At 42.0% G+C, this 18110-nt stretch overlaps 2 protein-coding genes and 3 non-coding genes across 6 annotated transcripts; 4 read left to right on the top strand and 1 right to left on the bottom strand.

Annotated features, from left to right (window-relative positions):
• Positions 1 to 2782: 2782 nt before the first annotated feature.
• On the bottom strand, positions 2783 to 9765 carry MRPL18 (mitochondrial ribosomal protein L18). Its single transcript, XM_004368797.2, has 4 exons — positions 9407 to 9765; positions 8940 to 9117; positions 3934 to 4165; positions 2783 to 3181 (listed from the first exon to the last, which is right to left on the bottom strand). Exons 1-4 carry the CDS (start codon positions 9720 to 9722, stop codon positions 3110 to 3112), a joined length of 798 nt encoding a protein of 265 aa, XP_004368854.2. The 5' UTR covers positions 9723 to 9765; the 3' UTR covers positions 2783 to 3109.
• Positions 9766 to 10534: 769 nt separating this feature from the next.
• TCP1 (t-complex 1) lies at positions 10535 to 18101 on the top strand. 2 transcript variants are annotated; one of them, XM_004368798.2, is made up of 12 exons: positions 10535 to 10733; positions 11797 to 11882; positions 12089 to 12217; positions 13505 to 13602; positions 14001 to 14111; positions 14490 to 14671; positions 15038 to 15164; positions 15783 to 15958; positions 16324 to 16447; positions 16747 to 16939; positions 17069 to 17232; positions 17793 to 18101. In XM_004368798.2, the coding sequence occupies exons 1-12, from the start codon at positions 10670 to 10672 to the stop codon at positions 18007 to 18009; spliced, it is 1671 nt and encodes a 556-aa protein (XP_004368855.1). In that variant the 5' UTR covers positions 10535 to 10669; the 3' UTR covers positions 18010 to 18101. The 2 variants fall into 2 exon arrangements, with proteins under 2 accessions (XP_004368855.1, XP_023584432.1); XM_023728664.1 differs by lacking the exon at positions 10535 to 10733 and adding an exon at positions 11036 to 11233.
• On the top strand, positions 12351 to 12490 carry LOC111820334 (small nucleolar RNA SNORA29). Its single transcript, XR_002823892.1, has one exon. It is a non-coding gene; the product is annotated as a small nucleolar RNA SNORA29 (small nucleolar RNA).
• Positions 13764 to 13906, top strand: LOC111820331 (small nucleolar RNA SNORA29). Its single transcript, XR_002823891.1, has one exon. It is a non-coding gene; the product is annotated as a small nucleolar RNA SNORA29 (small nucleolar RNA).
• Positions 16516 to 16644, top strand: LOC111820330 (small nucleolar RNA SNORA20). The gene has a single exon (XR_002823889.1). It is a non-coding gene; the product is annotated as a small nucleolar RNA SNORA20 (small nucleolar RNA).
• Positions 18102 to 18110: the final 9 nt, after the last annotated feature.

The following is an 18110-nucleotide window of genomic DNA, read 5'->3' on the forward strand; positions in this document are numbered from 1 at the left end:
TTGTGGTATTTCTGTTACAGCAGCACTAGATAACTGTCACGGATTGAATTGTGTCCCCCAAAAAATGTGTGTATAAATTTGGCTAGGCCATGATTCCCAGTGTTGTGTGGTTGTCCTCTATTTTGTGATTGCAATTTTATGTGAAAGAGGATTAGGGTGGGATCGTAACACCACCGTTATCCAGGTCACATCCCTGATCCAATGTAAAGGGAATTTCCCTGGGGTGTGGCCTGGACCACATTTTAACTTACAAGAGATAAAAGGGAAGGGAAGCAAGCAGAGAGTTGGCGGACCTCATACCACCAAGAAAGAAGCACCAGGAGCAGAGCCCATCCTTTGGACCCAACGTTCCTGTGCAGAGAAGCGCCTAGTCCAGGGGAAGACTGATGGGAGGAACTTCCTCCAGAGCCAAAAGACAGAGAAAGCCTTCCCCTGGAGCTGACGCCCTGAATTTGGACTCCTAGCCTACTAGACTTGAGAAAATAAATTTCTCTTTGTTAAAGCCATCCACTTGTGGTATTTCTGTTAGAGCAGCACAAGATGACTGAGACAATAACTAAGACAATTCGGTACAGGAAGAGTGGGGTGCTGCTCTAAGATACCTAAAATATGGAAGCAGTTTTGAAACAGTGAATGGATAGAGGCTGGAAGAGTTTTAAAGCACCTGATAGTAAAAGCCTCGACTGCCTTGAAGAGACTGTTGGTGGAATTATGGACATCAAGGACAATTCTGGTGAGGACTCAGAAGGAAGTGTGGAGAGCTGTTACACTGGAGACGACACAGATGGCGAGATGCAGCAGCAGAGAACCAGCAGCACCAGAACCAGGAGACCAGGGTAACACGGTCCTGAAGGCTGACCCATGGGTGAGGGAGCTGAGTGCTTTGGCAGGAGGCTTCCTGGTGGAGTGTGCTGCCTCCAAGCACTTATCGGTGGAGCTAGGCTTGCCAACCCACGGAACAAGAGAGCTGAGTGCCTTCTAGATGAAGTTTACTGGCAGAGCGGGGTGCCTCCAGGCACTTATCGGTGGAGTTAAAGAGCTTTGGAAGACTTGCCTCAGCAGGGCAGACATAGTTGGAGAGGCTTGAGGGGCTGAGAGACCAAGGAACCAGGAAGCAGAAGAGACAAGGAACCCAAGAAGCAGAGCTGCCTCAGTCTCAAAGGGTAGTGCCATGACCTCAACCTCTGGGGTCTCAAAGGGTGGAGTCGCCACTTAGATGGAATAGGATAACGGGGCCACCTAAAGCCCAGGGAATGGAGTCGTCTTCCCATTGGGCCTGGAAGGCAGAGATGAAGCCCAGGGCTAAGGAGCCTCCATAATCAGGACAGTGTGGCCAACACTCAGAGCCTGAAGGGCAGGGCCATTGCCTAAATGGTCTCAGAGAACAGAGGATTATTTTCAAGCCTTGAGGGCTACTGTAATGTGCTCTGCTGACTTGTTTGGTGTCTATCATCCCTTCTTTCTCTCCAATTTCTCCCATCTGTAATGAAAATGTCTAGCTTGTGCCTGTTGCACCATTGTACTTTGGAAGCAGGTAACTTGTATTCTAGATTTCACAGATGAAGAGGAATTTTTGGATTTTGGACTTGGAGTTAAGACTTGCTATGATATGATGGGGTGAATGGGGCAAGGACATGAATTTTGGGGGGCCAAAAGGTGGAATGTTATGAATTGTGTTCCCCAAAAATGTAATGTCAACTTGGATAGGCCATGATTCCCAGTATTGTTTACTTTGTCATCTGATGTGATTTTCCTACGTTGTAAACCCTGCTTCTGCAGGATTAGAGGCAGCTTTGCTAACGAGGAAGGGACTCAATCTACAAGATTAGGTTGCGTCTTAAGTCAATCTCTTCTGAGATATAAGAGAGAAGTGAGCAGAGAGACAGGGGGACCTCATACCACCAAGATACAAGAGCCAGGAGAATAGCCTGTCCTTTGGATCCAGGGTCCCTGCGCTAAGCTCCTAGAGTAGGGGAAGACTGATGATGCGGACCTTCTTCTGGAGCCAACAGAGAAAGCCTTCTTCTGAAGCTGGCACCCTGAATTCTGACTTCTAGTCTCCTAGACCGTGAGAGAATAAATTTGTTAAAGCCATCCACTTGTGGTATTTGTTATAGCACACGGGCTAACAAACTTGAAATCTGCAGGTCAGGCGGCAAGCTGGAGGCTTCTCCTGACTCACATGGTTGCAGGGGCTGGTAAACCCACAATCTGCATGTCAGGCAGCCAGCTGCTGGCTCACATCCCAAGAACCAGAGGTCAGAGGATGACAAGACAAATGTGTGATCAAGAGAGTGCAAATTTTGCCAGAACATCCACATATATTGGATGCAGGCCACAACCCCAAGGAAACTCCCCTTCAACTGCCTAAATGGTCTCAGAGAACAGAGGATTATTTTTAAGCCTTGAGAGCTACTGTAATGTGTTCTGCTGACTTACTTGGTGCCTGCTATCCCTTCTTTCTCTCCAATTTCTCCCATTTGTAATACAAATGTCTAGCTTGTGCCTGTTGCACCATTGTACTTTGGAAGCAGGCTGCTCATATCAGATCACAAAATGGGGGATGGTTACACGACGTCTGCTAAACCACTGAGAACCATGGGCCTAGCCAAGTTGACACATAACGTTAACCATCACATACCCCCACAGCCTGAACAGGAAAAAACCATCATTTACTGAGATCACCCACTACAAGTCAGACACTGTGCTTTAAATAAACCTCCAGTGTGTACTCTTGCCACAGTGACCGCAAAGGCAGGGAAAATTTCATATAACCAAAACATAAGAGTTAATAACAATATGCCTTTATTCTTTAACTTAAAAACAAGTTTTAATTTGTCCTGCAAAAGCTAATTAAAACTGGCAACTGCTTTTCTCAGCTATTTCTCTAGTGTCCACGACAGAGGAAGAATTCACCTGTTGATGTAAAAAAACACACACACCGGCACAAAGGGGAGGGGGGAATGTGAGCTTTACTTCAAACAATATCCCACTGTTACGTGATTGTTACAAAACTTCCAAGCTGGTGTTCTTCCACATGCTCTCTTCTGACGGACGCAATAGCTGATAGTTTCATATTTACAAGTTCACAACAATGAATGTTCTTATTTTATTGATAGATTCTCCGCGGTTCCTGTAGCACCACACCACCTTCTGTCATAGCACTTTGTAGTCGTTTGATCTGGTTTTGAAGATCAGAAAGAAGGAAACGGTTAGCACCACAAGTAAGGCTGAAAATAAACAGCTTACTTCCTGAGAGAGAGGTAAACACAAAACTGATTTGCTCCTTGCTAACTTCCCAGCCTACACTGGTTTTTCAGAAAGTGATGTTAATGATAACATAGCTAAGAAAAAAGGGGATGCAGACATATTAAAAATCAGTAGCGTTTTAAAGTATGATATGGAAAACATGTTAATCTATGAATAGGAAAGTACAATGGCTGACAGTGTGGGCTGTATCATCAATTACCCTGAGTTTGAAATCCAACACTCACTGACTCTGGGCAAGTCAACCTGAGCCTCAGTTTGCCTATGTGTAAAATGGGAATAATAGTCCCTACCTGGTGGTACAATGATTAAGCGCTTGCCTACTAACCAAAAGGTTGGCAGTCTGAACCCACCAGCGGCTCCCAGGAGAAAAGGCAATCAGCTTGCGTAAAGATTATAGCCTAGGAAACCCTACAGGGCAGTTCTACTCTTTCCTACAGGGTCGGTATGAGTTGTAATTGACTCAACAGCACACAACCACCACCACCACCACCACCACCATATGGGCTGCTGTGAAGCCAAATGGGGTAACATATGTCAGAGTACTCACCTCAGGGTCTGACAGATGAAAATGACTTGTTAATTGGAAGCTATCATTATTAAGTATCTAATGTTGTTGAGAATTAACACAATACTTTTTAGATAAGTATATGAAGACAAACATACCGAGTCTGAGGCTGCCTCCCAAGGGGTGGGTTGGTAGACCATGAAGTTGATCCCTGCCTGTAAGCATCGCTCTGCCAGTACTCGTCCTATACTCTCACAAGCCACCACGTTTGTGGTCCTATAAAGGTGCTTTTTAATAGCCCACTCACAAGTGGATGCCGAAACCACGATCTGGCCATTTAGATGCTCAACAAATGCTTCTATATGATGCTGAGTCCTTATAACTCGTAACCTAAGCAAAGTGAAAAGAGAATAAAATCAAATTCTAAACTTAAATTATTTCAAGAATGCAATGTCTAGGAGATTTACTTCAACATACTTAACCTGGATTTTATTTAGGAAAGGTGTTTTTCTCTGTCTTTATGAGAATAACCCAACAATAATAAACCAAACATTTCTACTTAACCTAAAGTACCAAGGAGAAACTTGGTATTTCTGAAGAGCTGAGTTTTACTTATTTACATAGCATCTACTTCAAATTGGATTTGAAGAGGCAGAGTTAAGTTGCTGACCCTACACTGGGTAAGCATAGATTTATTTTCTGCTTTTATATTCCAGCTCACACCAAAGTAAATGTGAGATAGATTGAAGATTTAAATGTAAGAATTTAAATCATAAAAACATGAGAAGCAAGCATGGGAGAATTTTTTTATAATCTCAAAGTAAGCAAGCCTATTTAAATATGACATCAAACCAAAAGCCATTAAAGAAAAGATTGACAACTTTGATTATGTAACTATGAAAATATTCTGCACGGTAAAATAATACCAAATGATAAAATGAAGTTAAAAGGCAAGCAACAAAACAGAAAAAAATTTAAACTCATATATTCTTTAAAGGGCTAATTGCCATAATATGTAAAAAGCCTCTTACAATCAATAACAAAATGACCAATGTTTAATCGAACAATAGGCAAAGGATTTGAACAGACAGTTCACAGAAAAGGGAAATGTTAATGACTTTTAAACCCATAAAAATGTCCAATCTCATTCATAAAAGCCAAGGACAAGGCAATTCATTGCAACACTATAATCATAAAAGATCATCAACAGGGAACCAATTAAATAAAATATCTGTACAATGGAATTTTATCCAGCTACTGAAAAGGATGAGACACTGGCTTTATAATAACGATGACAATAACTAACATTTACTAAGCACTGACTATATGCCAGGCACTGTCCTAACGGTTTATAGGTATAACCCATATCTCAAAATAATCTCATTAATATCTTCTTTTTTTTTTTTTAAGATGCAGCAACAGGCATAGAAAGGTTAAGTAATGTGCACAAGATTAAAACTACTAAGTAACAGAGCCATGATTTCAGTCCAGGGATCTGACTCTAGAACCAATGCTCCCAACCACCATGAAGAACTCCACGATAAAGTTTTAAGTAAGAGTGAAAAAAAATAAAGAAAGGTGCAGAACAGTGTATATGGTATACTAAGATTTATATTTTAAAAACCACCAATACATGCTAATAGACTATCTCTGAAAAGACACACAAGAAACAATTGGGTTTTATACCATGTGTATACATATCATTCTGCTGCAAAAGATCTCTTTAAAGTGCTGAAAAGCAAAGATGTCACTTTGAGGACTAAGGTGTGTCTGACCCAAGCCATGGTATTTTCAATCACCTCATATGCATATGAAAAGTTGGACAACGAATAAGGAAGACCGAAGAAGAACCGATGCCTTTGAATTATGGTGTTGACGAAGAATATTGAATATACCTGGACTGCCAGAAAAATGAACAAATCTGTCTTGGAAGAAGTACAGCCAGAGTGCTTCTTGGAAGCGAGGATGGCAAGACTTCATCTCACATACTTCAGGCATGTTATCAGGAGGGACCAGTCCCTGGAGTAAGGACATCATGCTTGGTAAAGTGGAGGGTCAGCAAAAAAGAGGAAGGCCCTCAATGAGATGGATTGACATAGTGGCTGCAACAATGGGCTCAAGCATAATGAGGGTACAGGGCCAGGCAGCATTTCGTTCTATTGTTGTACCCAACTCGACAGCACCTAACAGTAACATATGTATCACACATTAAAAAAATAAGCTCAAAGAAAACACTCAAATTAGAAGATTCTTACTAGGATTCTCAGTATGAAATAGAAAAAGCACTAGATTTGAAAATGGGAGTTCCAGTCCAGGGTTTCCCATCACCCTGTCTGTCAGTCTGTCATATTGTGATGGCTATGATGCTGGAAGCTATGCCACCGATACTTCAAACACCAGCAGGGGCACCTATGGTTGACAGGTTTCAGCAGAGCTTTCCAACAAGACAGGCTAGGAGGAAAGGCCTGGTGTCCACTGAAAATCAGCCAATGAAAACTATGGATCACAACAGAACACTGTTCAATCCAACAATCATGAAAACGGTGCAGGACCAGCGACGTTTGATTCTGTCGTGCACAGGGTTGCCATGAATCGGAGCTGACTCCACAGCAACTAACAACAAACAACAACAGTTCAGGCTTTGCTGGTGGTCCTGGCAAAAACACAGTCTCTGAAACCAGGCGTCAGCAAACTTCTCCATAAAGGGCCAGACAGTCAATCTCTTAGGCTTTGCAGGCCACACAACCGTTTTCTGTTGTTACTCAACTCAGCCACAATAGCGCTAGCAGCCATAGGCAATACGTAAACAAACAAGCATGGCTATCTTCCAATAAAACTTTCTTTGTAGACACTTAAATTTGAATTTCATATAATTTTCACATGTCCCAAAAAAATTATTTTGATTTTTTCCCACCTTTAAAATAAACGTACAAACGATTTTTAGCTCAACAGCCATACAGAAACAGGCAGCAGGCCAGCTTTGGCCCGTGGACCATAGTTTGTTTTAAAGCGGTAGGACTCATTCCCTCTAAATCACTTCTTACTATAAAAACCAAAACCATACCTGCTGCCGTCCAGTCAATTCCGACTCACAGCAATCCTATAGGATAGAGCATAACTGCCCCCATAGGGTTTCCAAGGAGCGGCTGATGGATTCGAACTGCCAACCTTTTGGTTAGCTGTCTGCGCTCTATAATATTGCAAAATTCTATACTGATAATACTGTGATAGGGCACATGGGGGAAAAAATGGGAAAATAGGTCTCTAGTTATTTAAATAATCCAAATATTAACTGAAAGTAACAGGTTGGGTGTTTTAAAAGACTTTGACTTAAGAACCAGATCATTTCCAGTCTGAACTGCCTACTCCCTTCAACTCCTGTCAGTATAAGAAAAATGTGTTGTAACAGTTGTAACACTTTATTATCCCTACTCTATCTTCCACTGTTAAACTGTAAGACAGGGATGACATCTCCTTTATCTTTGCACCCCCTGCATCTAGCATAATGTCTAACTGGTGACATAGGCCCAATGTTTGTTGAATGAATAAATACATCACACGGCTACAATCTGTAATTTGTTCTTATAACTTTTAAATAGTCCTCAAGAAACATTGTGTTTAACGAATACTTACCAAGCAGATGAGAACCAGATAAATACCTACATGTGGCAGCTTAGTAGTAATAATTTAGTGCCCTGGCTATGAGGTCAGACAGAATAAGTTTGAATCTTAGTGCTGGAACTTGCTAACCATGTCATTTTGAGGCAGTTAGTTAGCCTCCCTAAGCTTCAACTCCCCTGTCCCTATAAAATGGGAAAAGTAATTGTACTACCTGATAAAGTAGTTTTAAGGATTAAATGAGAAAGTGCACATAAACTAATTAGCATAGCTGCTGGCAGTTAGAAAATGTTCAATAAAAAACCATCTTTATAACAAAACATCTCATGCCTGAAATAAGACTCCTAACTGGTCTTCCCGCTTCTATTCTTGTCCCCTTAAAAACATTTTCTACCCAAATCAGCCAGAATGATCTTTAAAAACCTTATCAATTCAGGCTCAAACCTTAAAATCTTTCATAGCTTCCCATCTGTGATGGATTGAATTGTGTCCCCAAAATATATGTGCTGTAACTCCTAACCTCTATGCCTGTGATTAGAATCCCATTTGAGAATGAGCTGTCTTTGTCATGTTCATAAGGCAAGATTAGTGTAGGATGTATCTTGAGTCAATCTCTTCTGAGATATAAAGAGATTAAACAAGCAGACAGAGATAGGGGAAATACTGATGCCAAGCCACATGGAGATCTCCAAGGAACCAGGGAACAGAAGCTGAAGAGACAAGGACCTTCCCCCAGAGACAACACAGAAAGCCTTCCCCTAGGGTCGGCACCCTGAATTCAGACTTCTAGCTTCCTAAACTGTGAAAAAGTAAATTTGTTTGTTAAAGCCACCCATTTGTAGTATTTGTTATAGCAGCACTAGACAACTAAGATACCATTGTACTGAAAATACAGTTTAAACAGCTTACCTTGATCTACAAAGACAACGATCTGTCCTCTACCTACACTACTATTCTCACCACACCACTCACCCCTTTGCCCACTGAGCTCCAGACACACAGGCCTTTCTGTTGCAACTCCCCAAGCTCACTTCCACCGTAGCTGTTTCCTCTGCTAGGAATGCTCCTCCTGGCCATTCACACAGATGGTCTGGTTTCCTATCTTTCAGATTTCAGTTTTTTTTTAAGTGTCACCTCCTCAGGCAAGTCTTAATAGGCACCCAGTCTCCCACGGTGACATTCACTTTACACTTTCTCCATGACGCACATTTATTGTTTGTTTTGCCCCACGCCAACTTTCTGAGAGTCCAGGGCTGCATTACCCAATAAGCAAGGTAAACACAGGCTTACTTCTTCCTATTTACTAATTTACTAATCTGTAATGACCAATTTTACATGGGTTTCACGGCGAAACCCATGTGAAATTGATCGCTACAGATCAGTAAACACGCCAAGTAAGCACGGTTTGCTTACCTTGCCCATTGCATAATCCGCCCCAGGGAGAGTCCCAGGCAGTACCAGCAAATAGTAAGGGCTGGATAAACGTTTGCTGAGTGAACGGATAAAAACAATTTGTAGACTACCGCGCACGTGTAGACTTAATTACCTGTGCCAGAACTCACGAGAGGGCCACACTGTCCCCCAACCTCGTTCTTTCCTGGCTACAGCCAAGAGCTCCAGATTCCGGGGGTTGCGGTTGGTGAACTCGGAGGCAACAGCTTCATTAGCCACTTCAGGCTTCACTGCTGATTTGGAACTGGTTGACAGGGCTGCAAACCCAAACTCTAAAACATGGAAACAACCATACTTGTCTAAAAAACGACTAATATGAACAAATCAGGAATATGATCTGACTTCTATCCCCATCTGCTCCCCCAGTCTTCCTGCCCTGTAAGGAAGACGAAATATATGTTTGATCAAAGGGTCCTTAGTTTTTTACTATCGTCACCACAGTGCTATCAACTTAATTACTTTTCGATGGTGGATGCAGAGTAAAAAATGCGACTTGCACGTTCACATTTACTGTGAAGGCTCTGGGGAGTCACCTGAGAAAAATGGGGCAAAACCAGTTACCGGGGTTTCTGCAAACCGACAACGCCCAGAACCGTGACCGAAGCGCCATCGCTGAGGGGACCTCAGGAAAAGCCTCAGAATAGCCTCGCCTCTTGCTTCTCGCGGGCGTCTCAGCGGTCTGCAGCCGCAGCCATAATCCCTCAGGGAGAAGCTGAGACCGGTGGAGGTCACCAATTCTGAACGCATGCCCCGGAACTAACAAGGTCCTGCGGCTGAGTGGCCAAGCGGGCCATCTGTCATGTCCGTTTCTCCAATCACCGATTACGTTTAGACGCACGGAGGTCTGGAGCGGACCAACCATCTCGCAGGAACGCATTGAGGGTGGGGCGTCATGCGAGGGAAAGGCCTTTATAGTTATTTCATCTCCGTCCGCGGCTTGAGATGCTAGCTGCGCTAGAAGGCAAGAAGCTTACTGCTACGCGGTACCCCTAACTTCACGTTCCCGTGTTTGTACTCTAGTCGCAAAGGTTAGGCCAACTATTATCGGATCCGCACATATCCCAGCCAGGTACTGGGAGGAAATGAGGCAAGGCAAGATGCATAGTTCTCAGTTTGAAAATGGGTGGTTGTCTTCCTCGAACTACAGCTTCTTCCGTAGTGCCCACGCTAAAGCCTTGTGGGGCTCCTGCCCCGTTTCACCGAAGTCCAGACCCCAAGCCCATATTCATGAGCTCCGAAACAAAGCCTGGCCGACCTGCCCGAACCTCCCCGAGCGGTATTAACAGGGAAGGAGAACAAGAAATGGACCGTGAAGCTTAAGACGCTAAGATGTGCTTTAGAGTAAAGGCTCCCCCGCCCCCTCCCGCCACACCCCCAGCTTCAAACCCCGCCCTGCCGACCACCTTTTCTAGAAGTCACTAGAATGTCCCAACTCGCATGCGCAACCCTGCTGAGCGTGAACGCTCACCAGAGCACCTTCTTCCTCCGAAGGCCCAGAATCCTGACTTCCGCTCTCCGACCTTCGCGCCCTTCTCATCCGCACTCTAATTGGACAAAACTGCTGACGCGCCACTGCGCCCGCCCCCTCGCTGTACCTCACTTCCGGCGCGTTCACCCTTCTCTTTCTCCGCCCCCTTCTTTCTTTCCCGCCCTGCCCCGCGCCCGGGCTGGGGGAGCGGGGGAGCGAGGCGGGCGGTGTTACCCAGCAGCCTCCGCGGGGTGTTTCGGGCAGGTCCACGCTGGTGTCGCTGTCTCCGCAGCCCGATTAAGGGACGAGACACTGGTCTCCTGGGGTGTGAGTGGAACTTGTATCCTGCTGCGAAGATGGAGGGGCCTTTGTCCGTGTTCGGGGATCGCAGCACCGGGGAGGCGATCCGCTCCCAGAACGGTAAGGGCGGCAAGGGCCTGTCGGGCGGAGTCCCGGCCCCGGGCTCGCCGCTGCGTTGCTCATATCTCTCCGCCTCCCCCCCCCAAAAAAAAGATTCCCTCGGACCACTTTGGCCGGATCCCCGCTGGCCGTTGTCGTCGCTTCTGGGCGGGCGTCAGGGCCCTCTCCCCGAAAGGGGAGCATCCTGGAGAGAGAAGCACGTTGTGAGAACTGCGCCGGATGGGCGGGGAGGCCGGGGCCGGGAAAGCGAGCCCTGTGCACGGCAACGTGCCGGCCCTGGTCGCAGCCGCTTTGTTCCCATGCCAACCAGAAGAAGCGTCTTCCTCAACCCTTGGGCTCTGCTTTACAGATGAGCAAATGGCCACAAGGTTTAGGTGGCTCTCCCGTTGTAGCGAACCGGTTCTCCACGGCGGCGGATGCAAGTCCCCGATGTCCAGATCCAGTTCTTATGTCGTCTGTCCCTGACAGCTTCCCGTAATAAAACTAGCTGGCGATTAAATGTTAGTGTTCTTTGTTGCAAAATAATTAGGAAAGGTGATTCTTAATTGACTAGTTAACATTGATACACGTTGCTGTTGTTGTTTAGCCTTTTTTGAAAATATAGGTTGCTAATTTTGGGGGCGAATTTGAAGTAAAGTCAGCGTTTTTTCATTCTATCACTGCTTTTTTCAGTTCCTGGTAAAGAGACTACTAATGTAGTTTTTTTTCCCCTAAAACCTGTCAGAATCTGAAGGAAAAGCTGATTTATAGTTATCCAGTATGAAGTGGCAGAACATAAAACCGCTAGTAGATTGCTTTTTTAATTCTGTAAGGGAGCAAAGGGGTTATTTAAAAGACTGCATCCACTTTGGAAGAGTATATTCGAAGTGAGTTCTCCAAGATTTCCCTCATCAGGTTTTTAGTAGATAATTCTTTTAAAAATAATTGGGGAAGATTTGTGAATTTGGGGAACTTAAAGGTTATTGGATGTCATTTGGTCGTTTCGTTTCCTTGGGCTGAAATGATTGCCCTTTGAAGGGTAGGTTTTTCTCATTGCATTTCTTTTTCCATTGATTGTCTACAGTGATGGCTGCAGCTTCTATTGCCAATATTGTAAAAAGTTCTCTTGGTCCAGTTGGCTTGGATAAAATGTTGGTGGATGATATTGGTGTAAGTACACCTAACTGTTGTGTTCATGTTACTATAAAGAGGAGGGGTAGTTCTTAATCTTTTGCTGTGTAAATTCTATGTTTTTGTCAGAATCGTGGTACTTGAAGATGTTAAAATGTGTCATAATGGGCTGTGTTAATTTAGGGGATATCCTGTTTCTGTAGGTGATTTGTGTTGTCTTTGTTGTTTCCCCGTTATTTTCTCAGGATGTAACCATTACTAACGATGGTGCAACCATTCTGAAGTTATTGGAGGTAGAACATCCTGCAGCTAAGGTTCTTTGTGAACTGGCTGATCTTCAAGACAAAGAAGTTGGAGATGGAACTACTTCAGTGGTAGGTACTCATCTGGTAGGGTGGCACAGCCTCCTCATTTTAAATGTTGGTTTTTGCAAGTTTTGACAATACTCATACATCACACAAGAGTTTTATCTGCCCCCCCATCTTTCTCCTGTATCTTTTTTTTTTTTTCCCCATTTGACTACCACTTAAGATCTTAAATAATAGATTTTAGTGGTTATGCTTGTGGGATAGATTAAAATTGCCATGGTCTGAAGAGGGAGGGTTTTTTGTGTCCTCCTCCCATATGAAATGGTTGTACAGAAGATTAATGCTAATGACACTTACAAACTTTCCCTTTATGATTATCTAGAGGAAAAAGTGTTAACTAGTTTTTTTTTTTTAAGCTTGTATTTTAGAGGTTGACAGGCAGTTTTAGGAGTTCAGGATGGAAATGTGAGAAATTAATTCACCACAGTATGACAGTGTGATAGAATCAGTAGACGTGGTTAATAAGGTGACGTAAACTCAAAAATCATCCAGGACACCGGTGTAGTAGAAACACTTGTTTGGTGGGGAAGATGTTAATTGCAGCCAAATAGGCAGTAGTTAGTTTAGTGAGGGAGTTTGTATTTATGGATTAACCTTTCAGCCATGAAAGAATAGAATTTCCTGAAACAGTGAAAACAGCCTTTTATCTGAGTAATTTATGATGATGTCTTTAACAAATAATATAGTTTCCGATAATTAAGCTTGAAGGATTTTTTAAAGTTTCTGTTACTTATTTCTTAATGTTTCTTAACCAGTTGCCATTGAATCAGTTCCTACTCACGGTGACCCTGTGTGTATCAGAGGAGAAGTGTGCTCCATAGGGTTTGCAATGGCTAATTTTTTTCAGAAGTAGATTTCCCTTCTGAGGTACCTCTGAGTGTACTTGAACCACCAGCCTTTCAATTAGTAGTTGAGTGAGTTAACTGTTTGCACCACCCAAGGACTCCTAGTGTTCCTTAGAAGAATTGTTTTTAAAGTAAACCAAATCATAACCTAAAATTGTACAGATCATTTGAGTAGTCGAGACTCTTCATTTACCATCTGTTGAGCATTAATCTCGAGAGGTTCTGGGTGTGTAGTCTTCTGTTGTATTGCCGTTAGCTGGAACATTATTCTGGCTCTTAATTGGTTCTTGCCGTTTGCATACAAAACACTGTAGACTGTTTTCTAATAACCAGCTTGTTTTACCCCCATCATTCTGGTTAATATCTGATTGTTCTAGTGTTGTTTTTACATGAATGCGTTGCAGATACTGAACATCAGACTTAGGAGCAATGAATGTTTTCTCAACAGGTTATTATTGCAGCAGAACTTCTAAAAAATGCAGATGAACTAGTCAAACAGAAAATCCATCCCACATCAGTCATTAGTGGCTATCGGCTTGCTTGCAAGTAAGATGGTTTGAATTTACAGAGCGATGTTACTTGATGTAATACTTATAAGTATGTTGTGTTCTCAGTGTTTTGATTAGTGATCATTTTAATCTGTAAAATGTTGTGCTTTAGTGTTTAAATAGTAATATGTGAAGTAAGAAGTAGGACCAGTATCTTTTTTTCCCATTTGACTACCACTTGAGATCTTAATAATAGATTTTAGTGGTTATGCTTGTGGGATAGATTAAAATTGCCATGATCTGAAGAGGGAGGGTTTTTTTTTTGTGTCCTCCTTCTATATGAAATGGCTGTACAGAAAATCAATGCTAATGACATGCTGACACTATGTGTTAAACTTTATACTGAAAAAGCTTGTGTGGTGAACTTACAAGTTTTCTCCCCCGTACGTTAAACAGGGAAGCAGTGCGTTACATCAGTGAAAACCTAATTATTAACACAGATGAACTTGGAAGAGATTGTCTGATTAATGCTGCTAAGACGTCTATGTCTTCCAAAATCATTGGAATGTATCCTTGTGGTGGTATAATAAAGTTCAGGCATTTTTTTTTTTTTAAGTCAGATCTTATGTTATTTTTTGTATTTATTAGTCCGTATCATATTGATACTGCATTACAGACAGATGATCCTATATTAAAGTTGCCTGTTGCCTTGTCTGCTTTTCGAGAGTGGGAGGAAAGGTAACATAAAGTGTGCATAAAAATGGTATAAAATGGAGATACTGACAAATAACGCTAGTATTTTTATGACATGAATAATGCTTGTTTTTTTGATGAATGAAATTGCTAAAGGAAAACAAGTCACTTTGAATTATGCTGTATTTTCATGTGTAATAAATTATTTGTCCATTCCAAGTCTGTTATTATCATCTTTAACTGTTGGCTTAGAAACTGTGATTTCTTCGCTAATATGGTGGTGGATGCTGTACTCGCAATTAAATACACAGACGGAAAAGGCCAACCTCGCTATCCAGTCAATTCTGTTAATATCCTGAAAGCTCACGGAAGAAGTCAGACGGAGAGTCTGTTGATCAACGGCTACGCACTCAACTGTGTGGTGGGATCACAGGGTAAGGATCTGAGATTGGGGCATGCAACGAGAGGGCGACAGGTTAAAACGAGCTTTTTGTGGGCCGCATACTATACTTTTCAGATGAACTGTCCAAGATGCACACTAACTGCTCTTTTAAATGGAGCCCAGGGAAGGAAAAAACAGTTCATCACATTAGTCTCTTGTAATTTAAATACATAAAACTCAGCACGAGTGTAAATTAAGAGAAATCACATGCGTTTGACAGAGTTTTTTTTTTAAGGTTAAATATAATGAATTACAATCTCAGTCTTTGTGCTTTCATTATGCTTTTAAGGGTGTTATGTATAAAACGCAGTATTGTTATAGTTACTGTAAAGGAACCTAATGTTGTGTTCAATTATAGGCATGCCCAAGAGAATAGTTAATGCAAAAATTGCTTGCCTTGACTTCAGCCTGCAGAAAACAAAAATGAAGCTTGGTGTACAGGTGGTTATTACAGACCCTGAAAAACTGGACCAAATTAGACAGAGGTATGTACAGCGCTCTTTTGTGGCCTTGAAAGGATTATTTATAATCACACTTGGGTTTGAACAGGATTATCACGACAGGGAACTGAAATGAATGAGTGCTTCATTTCAGAGGATGGAGCAGATGATCAGAACTATTTACTAGGAAGTGGAAGGTGTTGTTTATACCGCTGGATTTTTAAGCATGTCTTGGGGGACTTTAAAAATCAGCATTTTTAACTTTAGTCAAACCATTTTACCTAAACTTACAGAAAAATTAGAAAGGGTGGTGGCGATGTTTTAAGATATTTGGTGGTTATGACTTGAAAATATGAACATTGACGTTTTTGTGAAGTTTGGAGTTTATGAATCTGTGATAGTAAAGGCCAGGAACCTATTTCTTAGCATAGTTCTCAAAACCAAGGAACTCAAATTGGGGTAGGGGAGAGCCAAGTGTATTTTAATTTCTTGAAGTTTTTGTTAGTTAGACTGATTTAAGTTCTGGTCATAGATGGTAATGGACAGTTACTATAATTTAATCAACAATTATTTTGTGAAAAATACTCAATGGGAGGTGTAGTTGTATTATACAAAAACACAAAAAATCAATTGAGTTAATACTCAAATATTTTTTCTTTATAGAGAATCCGATATCACCAAGGAAAGAATTCAGAAGATTCTAGCAACTGGGGCCAATGTCATTCTAACCACAGGTGGCATTGATGATATGTGCCTGAAGTATTTTGTGGAGGCTGGTGCAATGGCAGTTAGAAGAGTTTTAAAACGGGACCTGAAACGCATTGCTAAAGCTTCTGGAGGTATGTCTTTTGCCAGCTCTCACATACAATCCTTCATGCTGATATACACGACCATGTAAAAGCTTTTCACATTGGAATATTGACATTAAGCCATTCCAAAAACAAAGTTTTCATTCCCTTAATGCTGTGTGTTACATATTAAACCATTTTTTGTGTAGCGGAAAAGTTCTTTAACATTCACTTCAAAAATGAGAATTCCATCTTAAGGTAAAAGGACAGTTGCTCACTTGGAAACCTTAAACTTCTATTTTATATGTCACTTTTATCATAAATAGTTTCTGAATTGAAGACAGGATGTTAATGTCTTCAGGAGGAAAGTGTATGAAGGAATGGTGTTTATGGGTCTTTGTTAATTCTCTTAATAGCAACTATTCTGTCAACCCTGGCCAATCTGGAAGGTGAAGAAACTTTCGAAGCTGGAATGTTGGGACAAGCTGAAGAGGTGGTACAGGAGAGAATCTGTGATGATGAACTGATTTTAATCAAAAAGTAAGAGCCACTTTCTAAATCACAAAGCTATATAGGTTTTCTCGCTGTTAAGAGTAATATTAGGTCATCTTCCCATTTATTTGCTGCTGTTGTCTCTCAGTGATATGAGCAGTTATACGCATGGGATAAAACATACCGGACCTTTGTAAATGGAGATGAAGTCATCATTTTATCTCTTCTGCATGGTCTAGACATCGTATGTCTAACTGTCCAGGATTTTAAAAAGGATGTTTGCAGTGAATTACCGTGTAGACTTACATAAAGATACTAATTTTAGAATTTTTCTTTGTTTTTAATAGCACTAAGGCTCGTACATCTGCATCTGTTATCTTACGTGGGGCAAATGATTTCATGTGCGACGAGATGGAGCGCTCCTTACATGATGCTCTTTGTGTAGTGAGGAGAGTTTTGGAGTCAAAATCTGTGGTTCCAGGTGGAGGTGCTGTAGAAGCAGCCCTTTCCATATACCTCGAAAACTACGCGACTAGCATGGTAAGAACAGTCTTACTTTCAAGGTGGGCGTGGGAGAGAACCTGGCATTTTATTAAGTCTTGTCTGAGCTGCTGCTGTGGGTTATCGTTTTTCTCCTTTTGTGAACACAGTAATTGTCTTTTTTCTTAGGGGTCTCGGGAACAGCTTGCTATTGCAGAGTTTGCAAGATCTCTTCTTGTTATTCCTAACACGCTCGCAGTTAATGCTGCCCAGGACTCCACAGATTTGGTTGCGAAGTTAAGAGCTTTTCACAACGAGGCTCAAGTTAACCCAGAACGTAAAAATCTAAAGTGGTAAGCATACAACTTCCCAGTGATTTTTGTCGTCAACTATATATTGTATACGGTGGTTTGGTGGTGTTTTAAATTCATGGTATATTATAGTTTTAGCCTTTCTAGACCTTTGGAAAGTAACAGACTAGTCAAATATTTAACATAAGAAAACCTGCTTTTGTTGTTTAGTCATTCATAACTAATTTAAAGGATGCTGATGAGCGGTTATTAGCATGGGTGTGTGTCAGCTCGGTTCCTGACCTCTGCCGGCTTCTCAGAGGAGCCCTGGTGGTGCGAATGCTTGAAGACCAGGCACTTTTCTGCTCTGTCACTTGGCCCACTGGAAATGATGTTTGCAGACAGAGTTCCTTATCTTTACGACCATCTAGACTTTCCTGTCATCAGTGCTGCTTTTTGTGTCAACTACTTTAGTCCTAAAGAGACCTAGCCACAAAGTCAAGGTGACCATTTGCATGGAATAGCTAGAATTATGGGCTGTTGGTCTTGTATTAGCTTTTAAGAGACAGAGGATGGGGTATGTTCTACAGGAGGACATCTGATGGTTTGTTTTTTCACTGCAGGATTGGTCTGGATTTGGTCAATGGCAAACCTCGCGATAACAAGCAAGCAGGGGTGTTTGAACCAACCATAGTTAAAGTGAAGAGTTTGAAATTTGCAACAGAAGCTGCAATAACCATTCTTCGGATTGATGATCTTATTAAATTACACCCAGAAAGTAAAGATGATAAACACGGAGGTTATGAAGATGCTGTTCACTCAGGAGCTCTTGACGACTGATGGGCTTGCTTTTATTTATTATAACAATGTTAGAAGCAGTTGTCTTGTTCTGACTATTACACATTAAAGTACAACAACTTATCAAGCCTTGAGTTCTTGTG

This window comes from Trichechus manatus, unplaced genomic scaffold (assembly GCF_000243295.1).
Source record: "Trichechus manatus latirostris isolate Lorelei unplaced genomic scaffold, TriManLat1.0 scaffold00002, whole genome shotgun sequence".
Lineage (NCBI taxonomy): Eukaryota > Metazoa > Chordata > Mammalia > Sirenia > Trichechidae > Trichechus > Trichechus manatus.